Raw genomic sequence first — 22,282 nt, forward strand, 5'->3', positions numbered from 1 at the left:
AGTGATACCTATGTGTGCAGTTGGTAAAGCTCTTTGGCCTACTTCTGGGTGAAAATTGCTATGCAAAGAATATAAGTTATTGTCATTATTATTTCACAACACTGAAGATCATTGCCCTAAAAGGAATGAGTAACATGGACATCTGCACACACAGACACACACACACATATATGTGCACACAATAACCCTTTTCTCCCTGTCCTCCATGTCCCCTCCTAGAACTAAAATGTTGGGAGGATTCCCTGGAAGACAAACTTTACCAGGTTCTACTAGACTCTAGAAGCTGGTCAGTCCTCAACCAGGTGACCAATTGCCTTCCATTTGTGTATTCTAGATTGTCCTCTACAAAGCCCAAACCCTTTTCCTGGCCTCTGTGTCACTCAGCCTTGTTTGTGCTCACTTAGTCTTAACCAGACATTTACGTGATGGACTTTCCCTGCCTCCCCATCTTGCCCAGTTTGCTGGTGCCAAACAAGGAGAAAACAGGCCTTCCACTTAAGGAGCACAGCCAGGGAAGGAGAAAGATAAAAGGCTGAAGTTGATACACAATTCAAAAGCAAACAGGAGGGAAAACAGAACTTTTCTTATAAGGCCAAATAAAACACCAGTGAAGGAAACTGAAATGAGTTGGCCTGCAAAATGGGGCCAATGAAGCCACTTGGGCATCAAGCACAAAACAAGCTGCGTGCGGGGAGCAGTGGAAGAGCGAGTGTGTTTTGGCAGCTTGTGAGTTCTCCATGGCAGAAAGAAGAACTTGTACATATGGGGGTGGGCAGGGGAGGGGTGGGGAAAAAACACCCACCCCTAATAAACTAATCTCAGCTAATGTAGTGTTTATCAAGTTCCTGGGATAATGATACCATGTGTGTCATTATCATCATCAAAACCCAATCTATGTTTTAAAAAGTTACAGATGATTAACACAACATCAAGTTGATGCAAACAATTACTTAAAACCCACACACAGACACAGACACATACACACACACACACACACACGCATACACACACAGAGAACCAGGAGGTCCCAATATTCTGTAGAATGAGGGAGGCTGCAGCTGTAGGCCGACAGCTTTCATATCCTCATTTGAATAATGTGTCCTGAATCTGTCACTTTATTCATTCTCCTTATGCTCAGTGTACTCTACATCAACAACAAATTAAGTTGTAAATAAGAGACAATCATCACTTTTGTTTTTAAGCAGCTACTGCATAGAGAATTTCAATGTACGCTCCTTTTCGACAGGGGGAAAAAGAGGTGCTAGAGTTTGCTTTCATAAGCACAAATATGGGGAAACCAACAGAAACAAAAACAGAAACAGTTTACTGTTGCTGAGGGGAGGGAAAAAACATTCTCTAAAGCACACCCATCCATTACCAGCTGAAATTTCTTCAAAGAAGCTACTCAAACATATAAAGACAGAGGCTAAGTTTTTCAGACTACATTGGAAAACCCATGCAACTTATTAACACCAGTCTTTCAATCTTAATACACAAGTGGCATCTTTGCTTAACACACCTTTAGACAAAAGGACAAGTGCATTAAATCAATTATAACACAGGTGTAGGAATAAACCAATTCCACATTTGTCTCCATTAACTTCCGGGAGTTCAAATTACTGCCACATGCATAGAAAATGAAAAAATTAAGAATAAAAAAAGTCCCTACCTTTACGTCAGAGAAGTAGGTCTTCAGCATATTGGAGCTGGGATAACGGGTATAAAAAAACATGAGCTTTGCTTTTTTCAAGTGATTGGGTGACAATCCTTCCTGCATGTAGGATGCAATTGGTTAAGGAAAAGCAATTCTGTAAGCACAAGGACTCCCACCTCCCTCCCTCCAGTCCCCACCTCCATAGAGTCTGGGGGTCCACCAAGCTGCCGTGGGAGTGCTGGAAGGTATATGACACTGGCTATGGCATCCATTGCTAACTTGCTGCCGTTTGCTCAGTGACCGTCGCCTGTCAGAGGTTGCCACATGCAATGGTGAGGATGCACAATTGAGTTGCAGAATCTTGGCTACTTTAGGGTGAGGATGGCAAAGTATTTTCCTTGCTTTAGGTCGGTAGGCTATCTATACGTTCACTTGTTGCCAAGGAGACAAATGCACCCAACATGTACTACACAACTCTTGTCATAAGAGGTTTTTTTTTCTTCCTTGCAATTACAGTTCTGTTTGTTCTTCTCTCCACACTCTGCAGTTTAAAGCAAATTATTCTACTAATGTACATGAAAATATAAAATGCATTATTTTGAACACTGCTATGCAAGTTTCACATTTTACCTTTTAGTGTTAATCTAATGGAGCATCTTGACTCACTTGCTCTTTATCTTATTATATCCTTTTAATTGTTTCCTTTTAAATAATAGCTAAAACTTGGGAAGAGTAGTTTTGGCATGGAGAGGACAGGGAGGGGGCTGTTGCTTTTGTGAAAGCAACGGTCCAAAACCAAATACAATTTGCCTGTCTTGGATTTATAGTTAACTCCTTTGAGAGTGACACAGTAGTTGGGGCTAACAAATCAATACATGTGGGTTAGCAGATCAATAAATGGCCACTTACCCAAAATAAGAAGGCCTATTTATCTGGAAACATCATTACCTTTTAGATCTGTAAACAGCAGCAACTAAAACAGTTCCCAAGAGAATGTGAGGCTAACCATAACAATCCAGGCTTCCTGATTCTCCCCCAGATTCTTGGCACTCCTCAGCAGACTCAGAGCTGGGATGGCTCTGGTCACATCTGTGCCGCAGCCTGGCCCTGCCATTTCCTCAGCAAATTAATGGCTTTATAATTTATCAGAAATGAAGATGCACGTGGAGAAAATCAATGTGGTCCCCCACAAGGTCAATTAAGGGTCCTTCCTAGAAGCTTCTCTAAGGATTTTCTCTTAGAAGAGTGTCTAAGAAAAATAAGAAAAAAAAGAAAAGAAAGTGTGCTTGTGTGTGCAAACACACACACACACACATACACACACACACACAACTACCCAACAAAAATTTCACCCCTTAGGCAAAAATGTCAAATAAACACAGATATTTAGGAAAGGTAAAATTTTCCAAATGACCTTCATCAAGTCTAGCGTGACTAATCTTAAGAATGGAGGGAAACCAGAAAGTTACTAGAGAAGCATAATCAAATTAATATGGATAAGCTCTTGACTACTTATAACAGGGTGTTTAACCAAATATTCTGCTGAGAATTTGTTCAATTAACATTCCCTTTAATATCCCATGCAATTTTAAAAAGATCACCTTGGTCTGTAAATAGAAAAGTTAAGTAGTGCAGGTTTTTTGTTTTTTTATTTTTCGTTAAACTGAAAATAAACACTAAAGAAAGAAATTTTGATTTTATATCTGTAAGCCAAAGCAGCTTAACTGAACTTGTGTTTTTGTTTGAGATCCTTAATGATTACAAAGACGATAATTTATGACTGACATACTTCTTGTGCCAAGGAGAGGGCTGAAAGGCCCTCCAGTAACCTCCATTAGACTGATACAGAAGACTAAAGGAGCCCAGCACACTTCAGGACCATCTGTCCAAATGGATAAGTGAAATAATGGTTGCAAGCTGTCTGCGACTGCCTTGTGATAAGAGTTTTAGGCAAGTCCAAACTTTGACAGACACTCTCAGATCTGGGTTCTAATCTTTTCTTTCAGATGGCTACATTAAGACAACGTCATGCATTTAATTGGAAGTCGCAAATCTTTTAAAATTTGGTGTTATACAAAATACAAAGTGTTTTTCTGTGTTTCTTAGATGGGCACTGAGCTACCAAAACTTCCTGAAGCTTTTAATACATCTAAATTATGCTAAGATGTTTTTGTTCTTTTTATCTAAAAAAAGTAAAATATCCATTTTATTTTGATCAGTATTTAGAGGCTTTTTATCTAACAAAAAATTATTCTGATTTGGATTTCTCAAGTTCATTTTTGCTTTAAAATGTTTCCTGTTAGTAATACTTGGAACTGATCAGTTGAAATGGAACACAGAATTAATCTTTATCTCTTGCTTATTGTGTAATTAAGATAAAATTCCCATAAAATATATGTTTCTAATAAACTATTAAAAATAACTAATGAAACATTTAAAAGGCAACAGTTAGATAATCCTTTTTTTCTCCTCAAAATAAATCTGAGCTGACCAATTGGTTAATTTCCCTTTTAAGTGCTTGTGCTGAAAAGCAACTGTTCTTCCAAGAAAGCACTAGCTGTTTCCAGGATACTTACACACGCACAATGACTCATGATGGAATAGATTCAGTAAACATACAGCTGTACTGAACACGAGCTAAGCTCCATTCAAGGCCAGGAAAGAAAATGAGCACAAATAAATATTAAGGAGGTAAAGGGGAGTGGGGTGAGGGGGGATGGAACGCAAACAAGATCTGTCCCAGCAGCTCATGTGGCTGTGCCTCAATTCTCTTAGCCATAGCTTTGTGAAGACAGATGACATTCAATTCTATGTGTAATGCAAAATAGACAATAACTGTTGAAACTTGAGACAGCTGCCAGGTGTAAAAAAAAAAAAAAAGAAAAAAGAAAAAAAAGAAAAGATGATAAATCCATAAATTAATGAAAGACATCTGCTCGGGAATATAAAAGATCAGAGAAGCAGGGTACTGCAGCTGAACGTAAAGCAGTGTTCAAACAACCTGAGAACCTAAGTGTTGTCTGTTTACCAAGTACAATATAACCTTACCTAAACAGCAGCCACGGGAGGAGCAGCGGAGGCAGCAAAAAGGCAAATGGGAGAATAATAAGCTGTGAAAGCGGAGGAAGAAAATTCTTTTTTTCCAGCTAAACTCTGGATTGTAGCTACAGATTGTACGTGCTGCAGTTCCCAGCAAATGGGTTGAGACTACTTACATTTTCCAAAACATTTGAAACCTAAAGAATTTTAGTTCTGCCTTATTCCCTAATTTGCTAAGTTTCTAAGAGGTTTTCCCCCTAGAAACTAAAATGGGGAGAAAAGATCTAAACTCTCTCACATAATGACAGTGATAGAGCAAGTCGTAACTCCCACTAGGAAGTTCACCATAATCGGAGGGCTGTGTAGTGTATGGAAATTTTTTTTTAAATTTACTTACTTTATAATGTTTTTCAGGGGAGGGGGGTAGTGTAGGAGCCCAAAGTCTTTTAGTCTTTAATCTACATGTTTCGCTCTAGCTAATATAAGTACTATAGCCTCCACAAGACTTCTAAAAATGTATAAGATCAATTTCTGTGGATGGTTTCAAATTTCAGAAATTCATTTCTAATCTATGGTTCCTGGTTGGATTTTAATTTCAAATTACTAAACCATTTTCCTTTCTAAACTTCAAGTCTTTCTAACATTCTCCCTAAAAGTTGAGTAGAAAAAGCCGGCTGTTTCAGAGAACAGGCTCAATTTCTTCACCTGCACATCTTAACGGCTTATACTACTCCTCTTGTGTTTTAATTGGGTGCATGCAAATATTTGGGGCCTAAACAAGGCTATTTTTCTTGAGATGCAAAGAGGATGAATGACAAGGAACATCATGAAGAAAAGCAATTGGCTGACTGTTTCTTTTGGAATTTGAATAAAACTTAATATTTGATTAAACAGATCCATTTGCAAAGATACTGAACATATTTTTAAAATCCAAGACATGAGCCCTTGGAGCAGGTGCACTGAAATTCAGTTTAACTTGCATACACATTCACTATTTCCCTTCTACTAGATGGGATAATGAGGTAGTGTGTTCTATCCTACAGAACATATATGTTTAATGTGGTGAATATAGAATGGGTTGACCTGATAAGCTGGTGTTCTTAATAGTTGTTAATCTTAGCTACTTTGTTCAAAAAACAGATGGTACCTTTTGGAGTGGGAGAGAACTTTTCCTGAAAAATTAAATTATATATAACAGTTTGGAAAGCCATGAACTAAAAATAAAAACATAATAATAGCAATGACAGTTGTACCATTTCATTACATTTCTGCCCATTTCTATTGATCTTTTCAAGGAATAACTGTACAACCGGATCATATATGGCCCCGTATCCCTAAAATTGAAGTAAGACATCACTCACTGTGATTCCCAGATATTTCTTCAAAGTAAAAGCTTGAGAATTTTGCCTACACACTAACAGTTAAATCAAGGGAAGAACACACTGCCATACAGAGGTAGAGACAGGAGAAAAGTGGGCCCAATCTCTCTACAAACCAACAGATCCTCACTGGTTTCAGAATTGTGGGAACTATAGAAAAGGTTGTTTGCCCATCTTACTCTTCCTGAGAAATAATATAGCAATGAGATAAATGGTTAAAAGTGCAATGTATTAATAGTAGAGGGGGGAAAAGAATAGGAGCATAGAAGGCCAAAAGGTGGAAAATGTAATCACTAATTGCCACGAGAGGCTGACATTATTTAGCTATATGAAAGAAACAATTCTGAGTGTGAGCAACTAACATTTCATATGAACACGGGTGTTTCCCAACAGAATCACCGCTCGACAGAAAGTTATGTTGATAGAAGAAAGGAGAAGTCATGCCTCTGAAGAAGAAGCAACTATATTTTCTTTAAAGCCTTTGATATGTATCAAAATAAAAGGAACTTATTTCAATTCAAATCCTCAAAATTCCTCCGGGGATTTGGAGAGGTTGAGACAATGAACATAGCCAACACTTAAAGCAATCTAAAAGATTTTTTTCCTAGAAGACTAAAAACAAAAAGCACAGCCATAATTATAATGATCTGGTTATAATGAAAAGTCTAATTTAAAGAAAAACCATAAACTGGCATCTTGAACTAAAGAGCTTAGTGTGGACTTACAGGAGTTTTGAAACCTGGCATTAAATCTTTAAATATTCACCAAAATTGGCACGCATGTCACTTTACTCTGTGTGTGTGTGTCTGTGTGTATGTGTGTGTGTGAGAGAGAGAGAGAGAGAGAGAGACAGAAAGAACCCACTATCACAACTACCTGGTTCAAAATGAAGTTAAGAGATCTCTGGGGTGCAATGGGGTCTTAGCCCTAGACATTAGCCTTACATGAACCTCTGAAGATGCTCTTTTTGCAAAGGGCACAAAAACCATTCAAGCCATTGTGTCTTCTTACTTTGCCTTTCTCATCACCAACAGCGATATTCCAATCATTTGATCAATATTTACTGCCTGCTTATAATATGTAAGGCATGGTGCTTGGTGCAGCTTTGATTCATGGCTGGTGGATTGAATTTTAGATCTTCAAAAGGTCAAAGTGAAATGAACAACCAAGCTAAAACTCCATTTCTACATATATGTAGAAATCTCCCACATCTTTCTCTTCCCTTTCTGTTACAATGTTCTCTTGCTCAGTATAAGAGAGACTCCATGTTTAACTGCCCAAGCAGGTCTCATGATTAGGGCCCTAGTAGTTCACCCTATCAGAAATCTACACTATTATCCTGAGAGTTGGCTTGAAGTACGACCTCCACTAACCAGGAAAACATATTTCCACCCATAGCTGGGACTTTGCACTTACGTGGCAGCCTCTGGAGTGGGCTTAGATACGAAAATGTCAATCTCTAGTCATCAAGACAATTGCTCAAAATCCTAAATTTAGTCACAGCCAACTTAATTGCTAAATTTTATATCCATCTGTTTATTATATAAGAAACATGCCTCCACCTGCTCCCAAATGCTACTATTCTACTACTCCCAAAAGACCAACGACCACAAGATTTTTAAAAAATTTACAGAAAGAACCGATATACAGAGAGAAAAAAAAAATCCTCAGTTAAAAATAGTTGGAGTTCGGGATAGGCCTAATAAAAAAATATAACTGTTATCTCTACATAAACGTCAGTTTCAGAATTTAAAAGAATCATAAAAAGAGCCATTTTTAAGTCGAATACAGCTGAGTTTTATATTTAATTGTGCTCTCTCGCTTTCCAAAATAATTTGCTTTGTGTATGTTGGGACAAAAGATTTCTGTGTATGGCTGAACAGAGGTTAATCATGCATAGAGGCAGCTGCACCAGACCCAAAGAACAGACCTTGGGTGAACGAGAGAGAGACCGATGCTGTCTGAATAAATCAGTACCTGTATATTTCCTTAAAAAAAAAAAAGTCTCACTTAAAGATGAAAGAGAGACTAACTCCCCACCCACATCCATTTTTCTTCCTCCTCAACCTCCCACTTGTAAAGTGCTCTTCCTAAGATTTCATCGGGCCGTCTTTAAACGGACCAGAAGCCTTGCAGATGGTTTACACTGAGAATTCTTCTTATGGGATCTTAGGGATCTGAAAACTGACTTTTCTCCTTATTCTATTATAAAACTTATCATCTTTAAAACATATCTGAGAGAATTCAATCAGTATTTACAATGAGACTGTTTTCTCATGTCTAAATCTACTTTTTTATTTTTTTTAAGAGATAGGGATAAGAAGATAATGCAGGAAGAACAGCAGAAAAAACACTGCTGAGAAAGCACATATTAAATAGGAGCTCCTCGAGGCAGTGAACAACTTGTGGAAGCTGCAAAGATGTTGGTTTAGTTTTAAGCTTTTCTGCAATCAGGAATGGCACACGCATGCTGATAAAAGCCTATTCCTTTGAATAATGGGAAAGGTTGCCTTCTTAAGAAGATACTAATCTACATTACTCTAGATATTGTGTAAACCCAACCTTTTGGGAAACCTTTTTTGGTTTGTTTTTTCCTCGAGGGGAAAATGAAAGGATATTGCACTTCCCGAATAAGGTGATATTTCAGACATATCTTGAAGATCGCCGCACTCGGACTTTATGAGCGACAAGGAGAGCCCTTCGGCGGTGCTGGGCGGGTGTGCTGGTGAACAAGGGTGGTGGCTCAGGTGGTGAGATGACATCTTGGTCCTCAGACTCGTGGTATCCCTAGTTAAGTCTAAGGATTCAGGAGAGGCTCTGTCTTTTCCAGAGAAGGAGCCGGAGGGAGCACCTAATGGGCTCTGAAATGGATAGGCCATCAAGGGAAGGGGGAAGGGGTGGCGGAAGGTGGACGTGGTGAAGCCTGTGGTGGCAGAGAGAGGCGACTGGTGCAGGGGCTGGTGGTGGCCGCCAGCGGCAGGGCCGGAGGCAGACTGGTCAGAGGAGTTTTTGCGGACAACCAGGGGCAGTGCTTCTGTCTGGTCAGTGGAACTGGCCATCTGCACATTGCCAAAGGTGTCCAGGGGGTTCGGAATGATGACGTCGCCAAAGCACTGCAGGCGCTGGTTGGCGGTGTGGAAATTGTGGTTTTCCCCATTGACTGCAAATCTGGCCTGGGGGATCTGGAGAGGTGGGAAGACCTGAGGAACCTGGCGGGAGGGCTTGGCCGAAAAGACTTTGACCACAGTGTCCACAACTTGCGACATGGCAGTGTTCAGTTCCTGTTTCAAGGTCTCAGCCAAATGTTTGCCTTCCGGTTGTAAGGAGTTTGGCCCATGGTCTCTTTCTTTGTTGTTGCCTTCTCGCTTCGGCTTGTTTTCAGCCATTTCCTGCTCTCTGATCAGGGCTCGAGCTCGGTCAATAAACTGTCCTGGGTCTAGCTCGCACATCTCATTATCTGACCTTCCGACAGAGTCCTGGGCCCTGGCATCCAGGATCTCCGAGCGCATGCTGTCTTCAGACAGGTTACCATCTTCATCATTTTCCGAATCAGTGCTGTCATAGATTTGGTAGAACTTTTCCTGCAGCTGGCGCAGCTGTTTCTGCATGTCCTCCAGCTGCTGTTTCAGCTGTCGGCGCTCCTCTCGCTTCTGTTCTTTTCGGGCTGAAACCAGCTGCTGGAAACTCTGTTGCTGCTGCTGGGGAAGCTTTTGCTTGCGTTTGTTTTCTCTGTAACTTTCTCGGGGACTCACAGACTGCGGGGCCATCTCTCTTTCATTTTCATTGCCCCTTAATGCCACACTGGGGGAATGGCTCATACCCCGAATTATATTCTCAACCCGGGCGCGCTTTGCTCTCAGGTGCTCATCACATAAGCGATCCATATCAAACTGGCTCATAGTAGGCCTGCCAAAAGGGGAAAGACACTCTGGGGGGCTGTCTCTTGAAGAGTTGCTGCATATATCCTCCTGATGTACTTCGGAGCCTGTACTAGAGAGACCGCTGGCTTGGAAACTGGGCTCCGTGCCACCATTTTTGTTCATGTTATTTTTCAACAGCTGGGAAATTATGGTTGCTCCTGGAAAAGGCATCATGGCATCTTCATACGAGTTCGCCCTCTTCAGCAGCTTGCGGAGTACATTTGACTTTTCCCCATCTGCATGCTGCACCACTGAATACTCAACATCCTGCTCAGAACCTTGGGGATTCATGGCACTAAAAAACGTTGCTCTTGCCTTAGCAAAAAATGCAGATGCTGTCCCTACCGTCCTTTTCACTCCAATGTCAACTCTTCTCCTCTTGGTTTGCCGGCTTAAGAGGGCTGTGCTGTCATGGTCAGGCATCACTGGACGGTTATTGTGCCATCTTCAAAAGCTCGTCAGCTGGGCACAGCTCAAGAATCCCGGGACCCTGGCCAACAGAACAAAAGGACTGATGAATCATTTTCTTTAAATTTCTCCAAATTTCCTGACCTCAATCCTGAATCAAATGCAAAATGCATAGGCTCTGGGATTTATGGCACATTACAATTATTGCAATTTATTATGCACTCTGCTTGAAATGAAACATTTTTAAATATTTCTGCTCCACTGGTTTAAGATGGATTAAGATTAAAAAAAAAATAAAGCAAAAACTGCTTAAGCACCAGTAATATGATTCTCTCTCACAAATGCCTAAAATGATACTGTTTATCTTCAGAAGAAACAGTAGATTATAAGAACACAGCCCCTGACAACCAATTGATTAAATTTTGGGCATTGAGATTCATATTATAAGGAAGATGAAAGTGCTCTATACTTAAGAAATAAGGTTAAATTTTGAGACTGTGAGAAATTCACATGAAAAATTGCATTTCTGCATTACAATTAGGGTGGTTTTAATGCTATTAAAGGAAAAGGACTCTAAAATAAATGCAAATATATAATAGAGGGTTTTATTCTTGAATTTTACAATATTTTTGTCATATGTAAAATGGGAAGGAGAACACCCTTAGCAGCAGCATCTTTCAAACATAAATGGTCAGTTTAGCATTGAAATAAATGCACAATAGTTATTTTGTAAGTCTGCTTATTTAGCTTAGCTATGCGTTTTTTACTTGTAAAATCATACGTGAAGATGATATCTGTTGATATATCTTAATGTAACTATAAGAATATTTATACATTTTCATAATGTCCTTTTAATGACAAATTATTACAAAGTTGGATTCACTGCAAAACAAGGATGTTACCACATTTTAGAAATCAATATGAGGAATAATAAATTATTGACTGAGATAAAGATAAATATATCTTCAGGACTAGTTGCCTTCTGTTTAAATCTGCCAAAATAATATGTCAAATGCCCAAAGAAACTCTTTAACATACATGATTTGTGAACCTTATTTCCTGTGCCAAATTAAAGGAAAAAAAAAAACAGAAAAAACTGAAAGAAGATATATAAAGAAGAAAGAAAATAATGTCCATCAAATGTGTGAGAAAGGGAAATATTTCTTTGTATATGAACTTCCATTGTTTCTTGGAAACACAATATAAAAAGAGAACATCCTTCTTTGAATTTCATAAAAGGCACTTGACATATTGTGTAACTTATTAACTAGTGATGCTAATCCCAAATTTTGTAGACATATAAGATGTCACATCTTTTTGTTTATAATTAACATTTTATGAAGAAAATGAAAATTTTTTTTCACGTTGGGTTTATCTAATATTAAACTTCACGTTTGTTTAACAGAGCACATCTTCACAATAACAGGGTCCATTGCCAAAGGCAGCGTGCAGAGTGTCTGGAACGGCTCCCATCTCTTTCGGTTCACCTGTAAAAACATCTACGTGCTCCCTAGGACTGCATCTGTGGCTAGCTTTAAAGAATGACTATCCATGCAAATAGGCATAATTTCAGCATGAAATAACCTGTAAAAATCAAGAAAATGCTCAATGCTTAGATGGCAACAATATGTATATTTTTTTAAGTGACAGTGATTTCCTCATGCAATCTTTGCTCCTGGTTTCTATAGAAAGATAAAACATTTTAAAAGAGCCTGTTTTAGGGTATCATGAAAGCAAAATGATACCTCTTTTTATATATATATACATATATATATATATTTTTGCATGCTTGAGAATGAAATACTTTTTGCATGCTTCAGGATAAAATTTCCTGAACTTAGAATGGAGATGGAGTTCTCAATAACTACAACATTGGGTTCAAAATTGAATTCAGAATGATTGAGACCCTTTCAAACACTAATAATAAAATTGGTTTCAGGAATACAAAAATGCAGTGACAAATACTACACAAACACATTAGATCTGATAAATCAGGTTAGCTGTCAGATGACAGAAAGAACAAGGAGAGGCTGAGACAAGAAAAAGGATGAATCATTTCAAAGCTCTGTTAATCAGAGAAACACTTGCATGGGGGGCGGTTACAAGGAAGACTTTTTTCTGTGTGTATATCACCTTCCCCAAAATAGAGCTTATTGCCCTTATTTTTAAATTTTACATCTTTTCTATTTGTATGCAAATCCTTTTCTCTTGACTATCACCTGCAAAGCACATGGATCTCCAATCAAAACGTCAAACAAACTTTTTTGCAGTATTTTTTCTCTCCCTGTTCACCCTAACACCCAAACTGGACTTTCCTCCTGCCATCTTTGCTGTGGGAAGAGCAGCTCTGCCACAGAGGCTTGGAAAGGACAGACTGGTGTCGCTGATGAGCACAAGGTCATCCCCAGGCATCCTTCCTTTTCCAACTGCCATTTACCTCTGTGTCAACTGCACTTCCTCTCATCTAGCCTAGGTATCAACAGCTGCATCCCTGCCCCATGCTGGAGCCAAGAGGAGGGCTGTGCTCTTCCTAAGGTGGAAAGAAATGCTTGTGGAGTCTGTTAAGAACAAGATATAACTCCCTTGATATTCACCAAACTAAACTAATTTTGTAATTCTATTTCAGTCAACATTTTTAGATTAAATAACGATTTGTATCTGTCTTGGGCTAAAAGAATTTAAATACTTTTAGGTCTTGTTGTAAAATGTCCAGCTGGAACATAACAAATAAGACAAAACAAATGGGAAAAATAAGATAAATTATATAATCCAGGACAAGGCATTGTATTAATAGGCACAAGTAAATATATCTCTCCATATAGCTTAGATCTAAATTTAGAAATAAAAGTATAGTGGTAGCACACACTGGAACCATAACCCATGGAAGCTATAGGCATGATTAAATAATAATAACCAGTTGACACAGCACTTTATTAGCATCACATTTCATAAACAAGATATCTATATGAATATATTTACCACATAAGAAAATGTACTGTTACGTTACCATAATATAAATTAAATCTCTTAAAAACGTTTTCCAAGTGCTTCCATGATATTCCAGTTCAGAATTTAAAGGAAGCCATGGAATGACTTTATCATTGATATTTTTTAAACTCCTTTATTTCTCAAGATATGTATTAAGCCATCATGTTTCACCTGCAATTATTATTGATGCATATCATATTTGCATTTTAACATTAATTTTCAGTTTCACTAGGCAATATGAAGCTTTTGATCAACACTGGTGGAGGTCCAAATCAGCAAGGATGCAGAAAAATACTGATGAGAATTTGAACCCAAATGTATTATTGATCGGATACACTTACTCTATTCCTGTAAACCCCTCTTTAATTAATGTGAAAGTCTATATAGAGTTTTTCATCATTAAATTTTTTTTGCATCACTTGGTATATAACCTACACAAATGCTTTAGTAATTCTTATACAATGCATATCTTAACATAGCAGATTCCTCCCAGAAAAAGATATTATAAGAATAAACATCCAGGTATAATCAAAACAGGTTTTAACTACTCCAAAAGCGTCTCCTTTAATATCTGAATTATCTGACATTCTCTTTAACATGCAAAATTCTAAGGAAACTGATGACTTAAGGTTAGGAGGAAAGAATTTTCAGTAAAGAATTTCAAAGGAACACTGCAGCGTGAAGTATAAAGTGGTTAAGTGCTCTACTTTAATAAAGAAGTTATTTCGGGGAGGAGGATTCAACTTTTACTGCATCTATCTGGAGTCCAGATTCTGGACAAAGAAGTGTTTCATTATGGTAATTATCCAGATAGTTCAGACAAATCTTTTATGAGGCAGGGAGAGTGTAAGGTTGGCATGGTTTCCTGCTTGGATTATTTAGATGATCTGTCTTTGTTGATAAAATTATTTGAAGAAATTGTGCAAGCCTACACTTGACTTCTTTTAGAAAATCATCTTTGTATGGGCCTCTAATCTACTTGGGTCAACCTGGTTATGAAATTTCAAATAGAATATCATTAACAAAGAATATTTCAAATCAATCTGGAAATTAGTGATTCAAAGGGGAAAAATCAGATGATCTGATTTAAGTAGCCCCTGAATCATTAAATTGTCCCCTTCACTACATTCAAGAATTTGTTTCTGCTAATTAGCAACTTTTACTTCAGAGATATTGGAGATATTTCTGCTCCCTATCAGGTTAAGAAAACCTTTGATATTTATTTTGAAGAACTCACTTGACATAAGTTAATACCTAAATTAACTAAGATTGCATTATCAGGTTTTTAAATTTCCTGTCATAATATACCTCTCAAATCATTCAAGATTTCATTTAAGATTCTCCCATCCCATCAAAAATTCCACACATTTTTCACCTGCAAAATGAACACAGAACATTTTCTGAGACATGCCTAAAATATTAATTTCTACTTGTTTAAAAAGTAACAACTTATCAGATAGGTAAATAAGACAGAGTGTGAAATAATCTTAAGAAAATACACTTTTTTCTTTTTGCAGAAAATTGAACTCTCTAAATGTCCTTTGAGAATGCACAGGCAATAAGTCTGAGAAATTCCTTATGTATATGGTTCCTTTCCAAGTTACGCAGGTACTTAATTAAAATCCTATAATGATACATCATGCACAATCTATTTTCATATTATAACATCAGTCACATTTTATAATTTCTTTTGTTAATCTGAAACCTAAAACTTCTTATATTAACACTGCAAATTCAAGACAATCCCTAAAATGATAGAAGACATTCATGAAAAGAGGCCTGTTTGAGTTTTAAACAAATAAAGAGGAAGTCTGGCAACTTACAGAATAAGCCAGCTTAGGTTTTAAGATAGCATGTGCTGCTTATAGAGGAATGATGCTAGGAAATGAATAAAGTGAGAACAAAGATGCATGTTATGTATGCATGACTTTTTTTTCCCACAAGGTGGTGATTAAACTAAATAGAATTCTGCATAATGGACACATAAAATATCAATAAGTGCCAAGCACAGATAACCCCTATTAAAAATAAAGCAAATGAACATAGGCATAGATGACATTTTAATTACCAAAGAACTTCAAAAGCATCCAAGGAAAGTATTGGGGGGGTGTGTGTGTGTTTGGGAGGTGGGGGGACGTTAATGTTGAAGTCTACAGAATAAATGACACATACAATCTCATTTTCATGGAAACAATAACTACCCAAACACAAAGCCAATGAGCAAAAACCATTTGCCAACCAACCTATTCCTGTGCAACTCAGTCTACAGAAGTAGTCTGTTTAAAGATAATTTTAAAAGGTCAAGTTTTAAGAAGCCAGATATAGTGCTTACATTGAATTCCCAACAACTTTCCTCACACATCAAGCCACAGTCCTTAGCTTCACCTATTTTACTATTATATATACATGTCCATGTTTTAACCCATGGACAAGTTAACGTGAATACTCTCGTTTTCCTCCCTCAACACACACACAAAATTTCATTTTGGAAATACTCAGAAGTTCTTGCAAGAAATTCCCTGTAGAACTGACTTCTCACATCTTGCATCAGAATAGAAAAGCACAGTTACCTTCTCATGTACTTGAGATTTTCTTTCTCCATCAAATTCATATCTAGGACATTTGGCACATGTCTGGGACAATGACAGGCTCATTCTACTTTATGAGATTATTTAACATATGACTTGAAAGAGTTTATGTACATACCTATTCTTTCTGGGCAAGGAGAAAGCATGCTTAAAAAGATAAGCTTTAACAACAGTAACACTTTCAAACTGACTTTGGAATTCTTGGCAGTTACACACCACTCATTGCTATCCAAAGCATACACCACACACACACAAACACACACACACACACACACACACACACACACACACACACACACACAGGACAGTTCTCTCTCTCTCTCTCTCTCTCTCTCTCTCTGCCAAGCACAGACCTGGGAGATAGGCATAAACTGGTAGGAAGCAAAGGAAAAGTCAGTCTCCCTCCACCTGCTGCCTAAAGTGGGGGTGCTTTGGGCTGACTGGCAGACAGAAGCCTGGGACACAGCCTCAGCAGTAGACTGCCAATATCCTTAAGAAAAATAAACAAACACATACCAACTTGCCCCCATCCCCCACCCCAAGAACTCACATGGCAGGGCTCAAAAGAACAACAGCCCAATTCCCATTAGCCCAGACAATCCTATTAACCAGGACAACCATAAATTCATAAACCTCTCCAACCCTCGAGCAAGCATTGTGGTCTAGAGCTGTACAGACACACACAGACACAGAGGAAATTTGCACCTGTCTTTCTTGACACAACACACCTGTCAGGCCCTGCCCATGCGCACTCTGCTAATAGATTTCTGCCTACCTAGTTTAGGAAAGGAAATGAGTTCTTTTTTTTTTCTTTTCTTTTCTTTTTTTTTTTTAAATAAGGGAGGGCATGAGTGGAAAAGAGAACAGGAGAAGGGAGTCTTCTAGCCTTGACTTTGCGAGGAGGCCACCCTGTGCTTCCTCTGTTTTTATAGCTCAAGGAGACAGCACAGACCTTCTCGGAAAAATAAAAACAAGCAGGTGAGTTTCCAGCCTTCCCCCAGGCAGAGTAGCCTTCTGGGTTGCCAAGAACAGCAGTTTCACACTCCAACCTGCCTCCTTGAGCTATTTAAGACTAAGCACCACCCCTCCTTCTAGTTCTGTTCTCTGTCTGCCTGGAGGGCTCTCAATTTCCCAAGAAGCTGGGAAGGGGCCAGAGACCTGGGAGTCTGTGGAAAGCTACTTACTCCTCCTTTACCATCCCCACCCTCCATCACTCCACCAACCTTCAGCAGGAGGAGTAACGGGCTGGCACACCAGAAGAATCAACAACTTGCTAAACTGGACTTTGGGTGATGTCTCCCCCCGCCCACTGCGTCCCCCTCCTGATCTGCTCAGGCAAGATAGCAGCTCTTCCCTCCCTCTTCCCGCCCTCCTCACTAGTCTTCCCAGTAACAATTACTCTCACTTCTCCTGTCCTCCCTCCCCAGTCCTCCTAACTGGGGCAAAACGGTAGGTACCACCCAGACGAGACCAGACCGAAGCTGCCCAACACCATCGTCTGCCAGCGATGGCTGGGAGATTCATCGCCTCCCATTTCTGCTGCCCAAGAACCCCCTACTCTTACCCGGACCGCGATCCTCCGGTCCTCCTCGTGCTGGTGTCCCAATCCCACCGCCACGCGACCCCCCGAGCCTCCCGGTGCCGCCTTACCCTACTCAACTTGACCCAGCCCTGGGTCCGGGAGCTCGGAAGAGGGGCGCCGCGCGCGTTTCCCGGGACCCATCACCGCACCCCTTCAAGCCGGATTTCCACAATTCGGCTTCGACAGCGTTTTGAGACGAAAGTAACAGAGCGCCCCCCCACCTCCCTCTCTCCTCCTCCCAGTTCCCGGTCCTCTGCTGGGGTTAAAAAAGGAGAAGTGAAAGGTATGCAAATGACAAGCAAATTGGAAGAGCCGGGAAGAAAGGCAGCTATAATAAACAAGACAAAGAGAAAGGACGAGGGGACCGGCCCCGGAGTTTTAGCCTGGGGAGATCGGAAGGATGGGGTTTGGCGGAAAGCGGGGATCTCCACGAACAAAAAAGCGACCCGGTCCCTCTCGCGGTCCTCTCTCCTGAGAAGAGAGAGCAGGAGAAAGAAGGAAAGGGAGCAAACGCCTCCTCACACCCCAGAAACAGTACACAAAAGGTGACAAGATCAGCGACAAGTCCAGCAACATCAGCCTCCCCCCCATCGCCACCGCCACCCCCAGCCACCAGCAGGAAAGAGAAAGAAATAAAAGCCAAGCGGATCACTTACTCTTAGGAACTGGGAGGAGCGGAGCGCTGAGTTCCACGGAGGCTCCCGCTTAGAAACTGTTTAGAGGCTATTTTATTATGATTCATTTAAATAACACCATTTTCTCCTGGGGGGAAAAATGTTTACACGGGTCTGAGTAATGGGAGGCTCTTTTCTTCCCTTCTCATTCAAGAACAAGCCAGTGCAAGTGATTCTGGAAAAGGGGAGGGACTCACGAGGGGAAGAAGAAGATACTTACGCGGTGCAGGGAGCAGTGGGACCGAGCCTCTCTCTCTCTCTCTCTATCTCTCTCTCTCTCTTTTTTTTCCCCCGGCAGAGAGAGGAAAACACGCGCGCGCACACACGGTGATATCTTGCGGGTGATGAATATGATAATTGGACAAGGGACGGTGAGTCTGTGCGACAGCGAGCGAGCGGGGCGAGTGGGTGAGGGAGAGGGGAGAGAGAGGCGGGAGGGGAGGGGAGACGAGAGAAGAGGAGCAGGGGAGAGGCGAGGAGAGGGAAGAAGAGGAGAAGAAAAGAAGAGGAGCTAAGGGAAGAGGAGAGAGCAGGAGAGGAGGAGAGAGAAGAGCGGAGGAGAGGAGAGAGCAGCAGAGGAGGAGAGAGGAGAAGGGTAAAGAAGAGAAGAGGAGCGAAGCGGAGAGGGAGCAGGCGGACCCGGCGAGAGCTCTTTTGCGCCGCTCTGCTTTCCCCGGCTGCAATGGTGTATTATTTCAGAGCGCTCCCTCAGCTGAGGGCTCCGCTCCACAACAAGATTTACTTTAAGACACAGCTGAAGGAAACAGGAAGACTGCACGTCACAGTCTATCTGACGTACCCGGCCCCAGCACCCAATCGCGAGGCGCCTTCGGATTCAAGGGGGGATAGCAAGGCAAGAGAACTTGGGAGGAAAAAAAAATATAAAAGGGGTGGGGGTGAGGGGCTGGGAAGAGAGGAGGGGAGAGGGGCCCTGCGCTCCCCCTCCCCGGCCTCCATCCCCGGCCCCCACCCCCACCCCCACCCTGCCACTGCTTCGGGACGACTGGATCGCCGCGCCTGGGCCGGAGCGAGCCATCTGCGGGCACTATGCAAAGCGGGAGACGGCGCGAGCGGCGCCCGGCTCACACTAGCTCTTCCAGGACGCAGGTCCTTTTTTTTTTTCTTTTTCTTTTTTCATTTCCCAGATACAGCTGATCGAGTTCGCCGAGTGGCCGAGCGAGTGAGCGCTCCTCCGACTTGGGTGGAGGAAGGCACGGAAAAGTATACGGGAGAAAAAGTGGGGGTTTTAGGGGTGGGGTGGCATAGGAGGAGGGAGGGGGGGATCTGCAAATCATTCCACTTTTTAAACGATCATAGGTAGTGTCAAGGATACGTGTCACCCTTGGTTCCTTTTAAAGGGGAGGTGGACAATAAAATGCAGGTAGGTTTGGTATTAAAATAATAGGTGCCAGAGGTTTCACATCGGGTCCGCTGCATCTGTTATTAGACGAAGATCAACATTGGCTGAGTCCCAGTTAATCTCCAGTCCAAATTATTAGGAAGAGGAATATTTACCCTTGGTTACCTCTGACATTATTTGGATTGTAGGTAAAGCAGCCTTTAAAAATATATATGTTGCAAACATCTGGCGATTACCCTTCACTAATTCACTCGCCCCAGAAAGACCAAAGATAGCTGTTCAATACAGGATTTACACAGTTTTGACGCCTGGGCAACAAACTTTAAAGTTTATTAGGCAAGAAATTTCAAACGCATAAATCGCAGGCTCTAAAATAAAGCCCTAGAAAATTTACTTTGGTTTGACATTTCTTGCTTGAAAAATAACCAGCAAAATTTCTTTAGATAATGTGGCTCTTAAAGATCTCCTTGGGCTTTGCAAGTTACAAATGCAAGCGAGCCTCAGCCGCAGCTAGAACGTCCCTTTCACCGGGCACAGTAAACGGCTTTTAATAAAGCAGCCGCGTTTATGACCTAAAGATCCTATAAAAGCTGGGACTTGCAAGAGCTGCGAAGCAGAAGCATTCATACATAGTCTATTAGACACTCATTTTTGTAAGTAGGAGGAGGACAAGTAGTCTTCGTGTGTCCCTCAAATTTAATCAGATCAAAGGTTGAATCATGCTGTGTCGTGACAACAGGGTATTTATGAGGTGTGTTACAAGTACACTGGCCAAACACTACCAATGTCTTCTGCGACACACATACACACACACACACACACACACACACACACTCCTTCCTAGGGAATTTACAATTTCAGCCTCAAATTCACCAAACCGTAAAGAGGATATTAAGCCCTCCCTTTGAATAAGAATAGCGATGTTAGTATGTCCGAGTCTATCCCGGCAGGAAACTTTTGGCACGAATTTCAAACAGTGAAAAGGAGAAAAAAAATTAGGTCGGTCAGGTTAGGTGTCGGCGATAAGAAAAGAGATTGCGGGAGCATCCCCAGCCTTCTTCTTTCCCCTTTTGCGGCCCCCACACACTCCCCCCACGCGTCTATCACGGAAACAACACAGAGGAGCGCACACGCACCACTCACACCTCCAACTATTGACTGTTGTATCAGGTGTTCTAACCGGGATGTGACAGTTTAGGCTGGGAGCAGAAATAATCAACATGCCCATTAGATACAGGATGGAATAATGCTTCTATTGGTTGGGTCCCTTCGAGGTAAGCGGGTGTATTGAGCGGGGAAACTTGGGATCTGAGAATGGATCAAAGCTTCTTTCTTTCTTATTTTTCGTCCTACTAGTTTTCTTTAAGAATCTTGGTTTGTACATATAAGTTAGCGCCAGCCCACAAATAAACTGGTAGGAGTAAGGGCTATATACCTTTCCACACCTTAAAACCATCTGCTCAGTTTGACATTTAAAAGGGCGGAGAGCAGAGAAGGAGGAGGGGGGAGTAGGGGGAAGAAAGGAGGCAGGGACAGAGAAAAAGATTCAAACGCGAAAAAAATGGCTTGCACTTTAGCCCACAAGTTTGTGTCAATTGCACATAGCGCTTGAATGCACGTTTTGCACACACCACGCCCGGGAACTGGCGGCGGGAAAAGTTCCCTGAGAACCCCAGTAAGTCCTGTGTCACGCCGTGGGGAAAAGCAGGCCTGAGTCGAAGTCGGGGTAACCCGCTTGGCGAACAAGGAAGCTCTCCCACCCCCAGCCTCGGCGGCAGAGGCTCCCGGCTCGCGACGCTCTGCCGCGGCGGTTCGCAGCCCGCATTAGGGCGCAGGAGCGGCGACTTGAAATAGGAGCGCGCGACGCTAGGCGAGCGAGATCGGTTCGCAGCCCAGCTCCGTGAGCTGCCTCGGCGCAGCCCTGTCCCGTGTCCTGTCCTCTACTGTCGGGGAGGCGTACAGGCCAGGCTCCTGGCAACCTCTCTTGCTAGAGCTGCGGCATTCTCCTGGGTCTCAGGCGGCCCTGGAGCAAGACTTGAGGCCCGAGCCCCCTATCTCGGGCGACTCCCGCTTTGTTTTCTGATAGGGGAGAAGCCTGGAGACAAGGAGTCGCCTAGATATTGGCTCCATCTCTGAAACCAGCCGCCAAGCCTAGGGTTAAGACAACTCCTCCCTCCGCCCCACTTCCAACACAACCCCAGTAACTTAGAAGTTAACGCAAGTTCTGACCGGTCTTGTAACAAACTCTATCCGTGCAGGTTGCATTTACTTATTTATCTGAAGGGTGATCTGTGTGTTCTTAGACAAACTCGCAGTTATCACTCATGCATCTGGTTCTGGGTTAAATACACTTCGCCTTGACATTTGCTCGGTGTATGCTCACGCCTCCTGTTCTTTCTTAAAGCGGTTAGGTGGGGGGCAGGAGGGAAGACAGTGTGTATAAGTAATTTAAAACCTTACAAACAACTGTTATCAGATCCTAAACAAACCAATTCTGAGAATTAGAACCAGATTCAGTTGAGAGGCAAAAGTGGACGTGGATTTTGGAGAAGGATGCCTAAGGACTTCCAGGTCAGCCACCCACCACTACCACCACCACCACCACCGCCACCACTACCACCATCACTATCAGCACCCTGAAGAAGGGAAGAGAGGAAAACCAACCCCAGGGTGCAGGCCTGCCTGCTGCA

The 22,282-nt window shown here is 41.5% G+C and overlaps 1 protein-coding gene and 1 long non-coding RNA gene across 5 annotated transcripts in view; one reads left to right on the top strand and one right to left on the bottom strand.

The window, feature by feature from the left end:
• The window catches only part of PROX1 (prospero homeobox 1), a 53,235-nt gene extending 34,271 nt beyond the window's left edge, over positions 1-18,964 (bottom strand). The window contains exons 1-3 of one of the 3 annotated variants that reach the window (XM_004028387.5): positions 18,453-18,964; positions 8,691-10,482; positions 1,670-1,777 (exon numbers count right to left, since the gene is read on the bottom strand). In XM_004028387.5, coding sequence (XP_004028436.1) covers positions 1,670-1,777; positions 8,691-10,415 — 1,833 coding nt within the window. In that variant the 5' untranslated portion in view covers positions 10,416-10,482; positions 18,453-18,964. Of the gene's footprint in view, positions 1-1,669; positions 1,778-5,657; positions 10,483-17,626; positions 18,167-18,214 lie in introns of those variants that run through there. The other 2 variants (XM_063708634.1, XM_063708635.1) reach the window with 2 other exon arrangements.
• A 263-nt stretch (positions 18,965-19,227) lies between these two features.
• The window catches only part of LOC109027633 (uncharacterized), a 166,031-nt gene continuing 162,976 nt past the window's right edge, over positions 19,228-22,282 (top strand). For both annotated transcript variants that reach the window (XR_008674128.2, XR_002006656.3), the window contains exon 1: positions 19,228-19,339. This is a non-coding gene — a long non-coding RNA (uncharacterized lncRNA). The remainder of the gene's footprint in view (positions 19,340-22,282) is intronic.

This window comes from Gorilla gorilla, chromosome 1, assembly GCF_029281585.2.
Source record: "Gorilla gorilla gorilla isolate KB3781 chromosome 1, NHGRI_mGorGor1-v2.1_pri, whole genome shotgun sequence".
Classification (NCBI taxonomy): domain Eukaryota; kingdom Metazoa; phylum Chordata; class Mammalia; order Primates; family Hominidae; genus Gorilla; species Gorilla gorilla.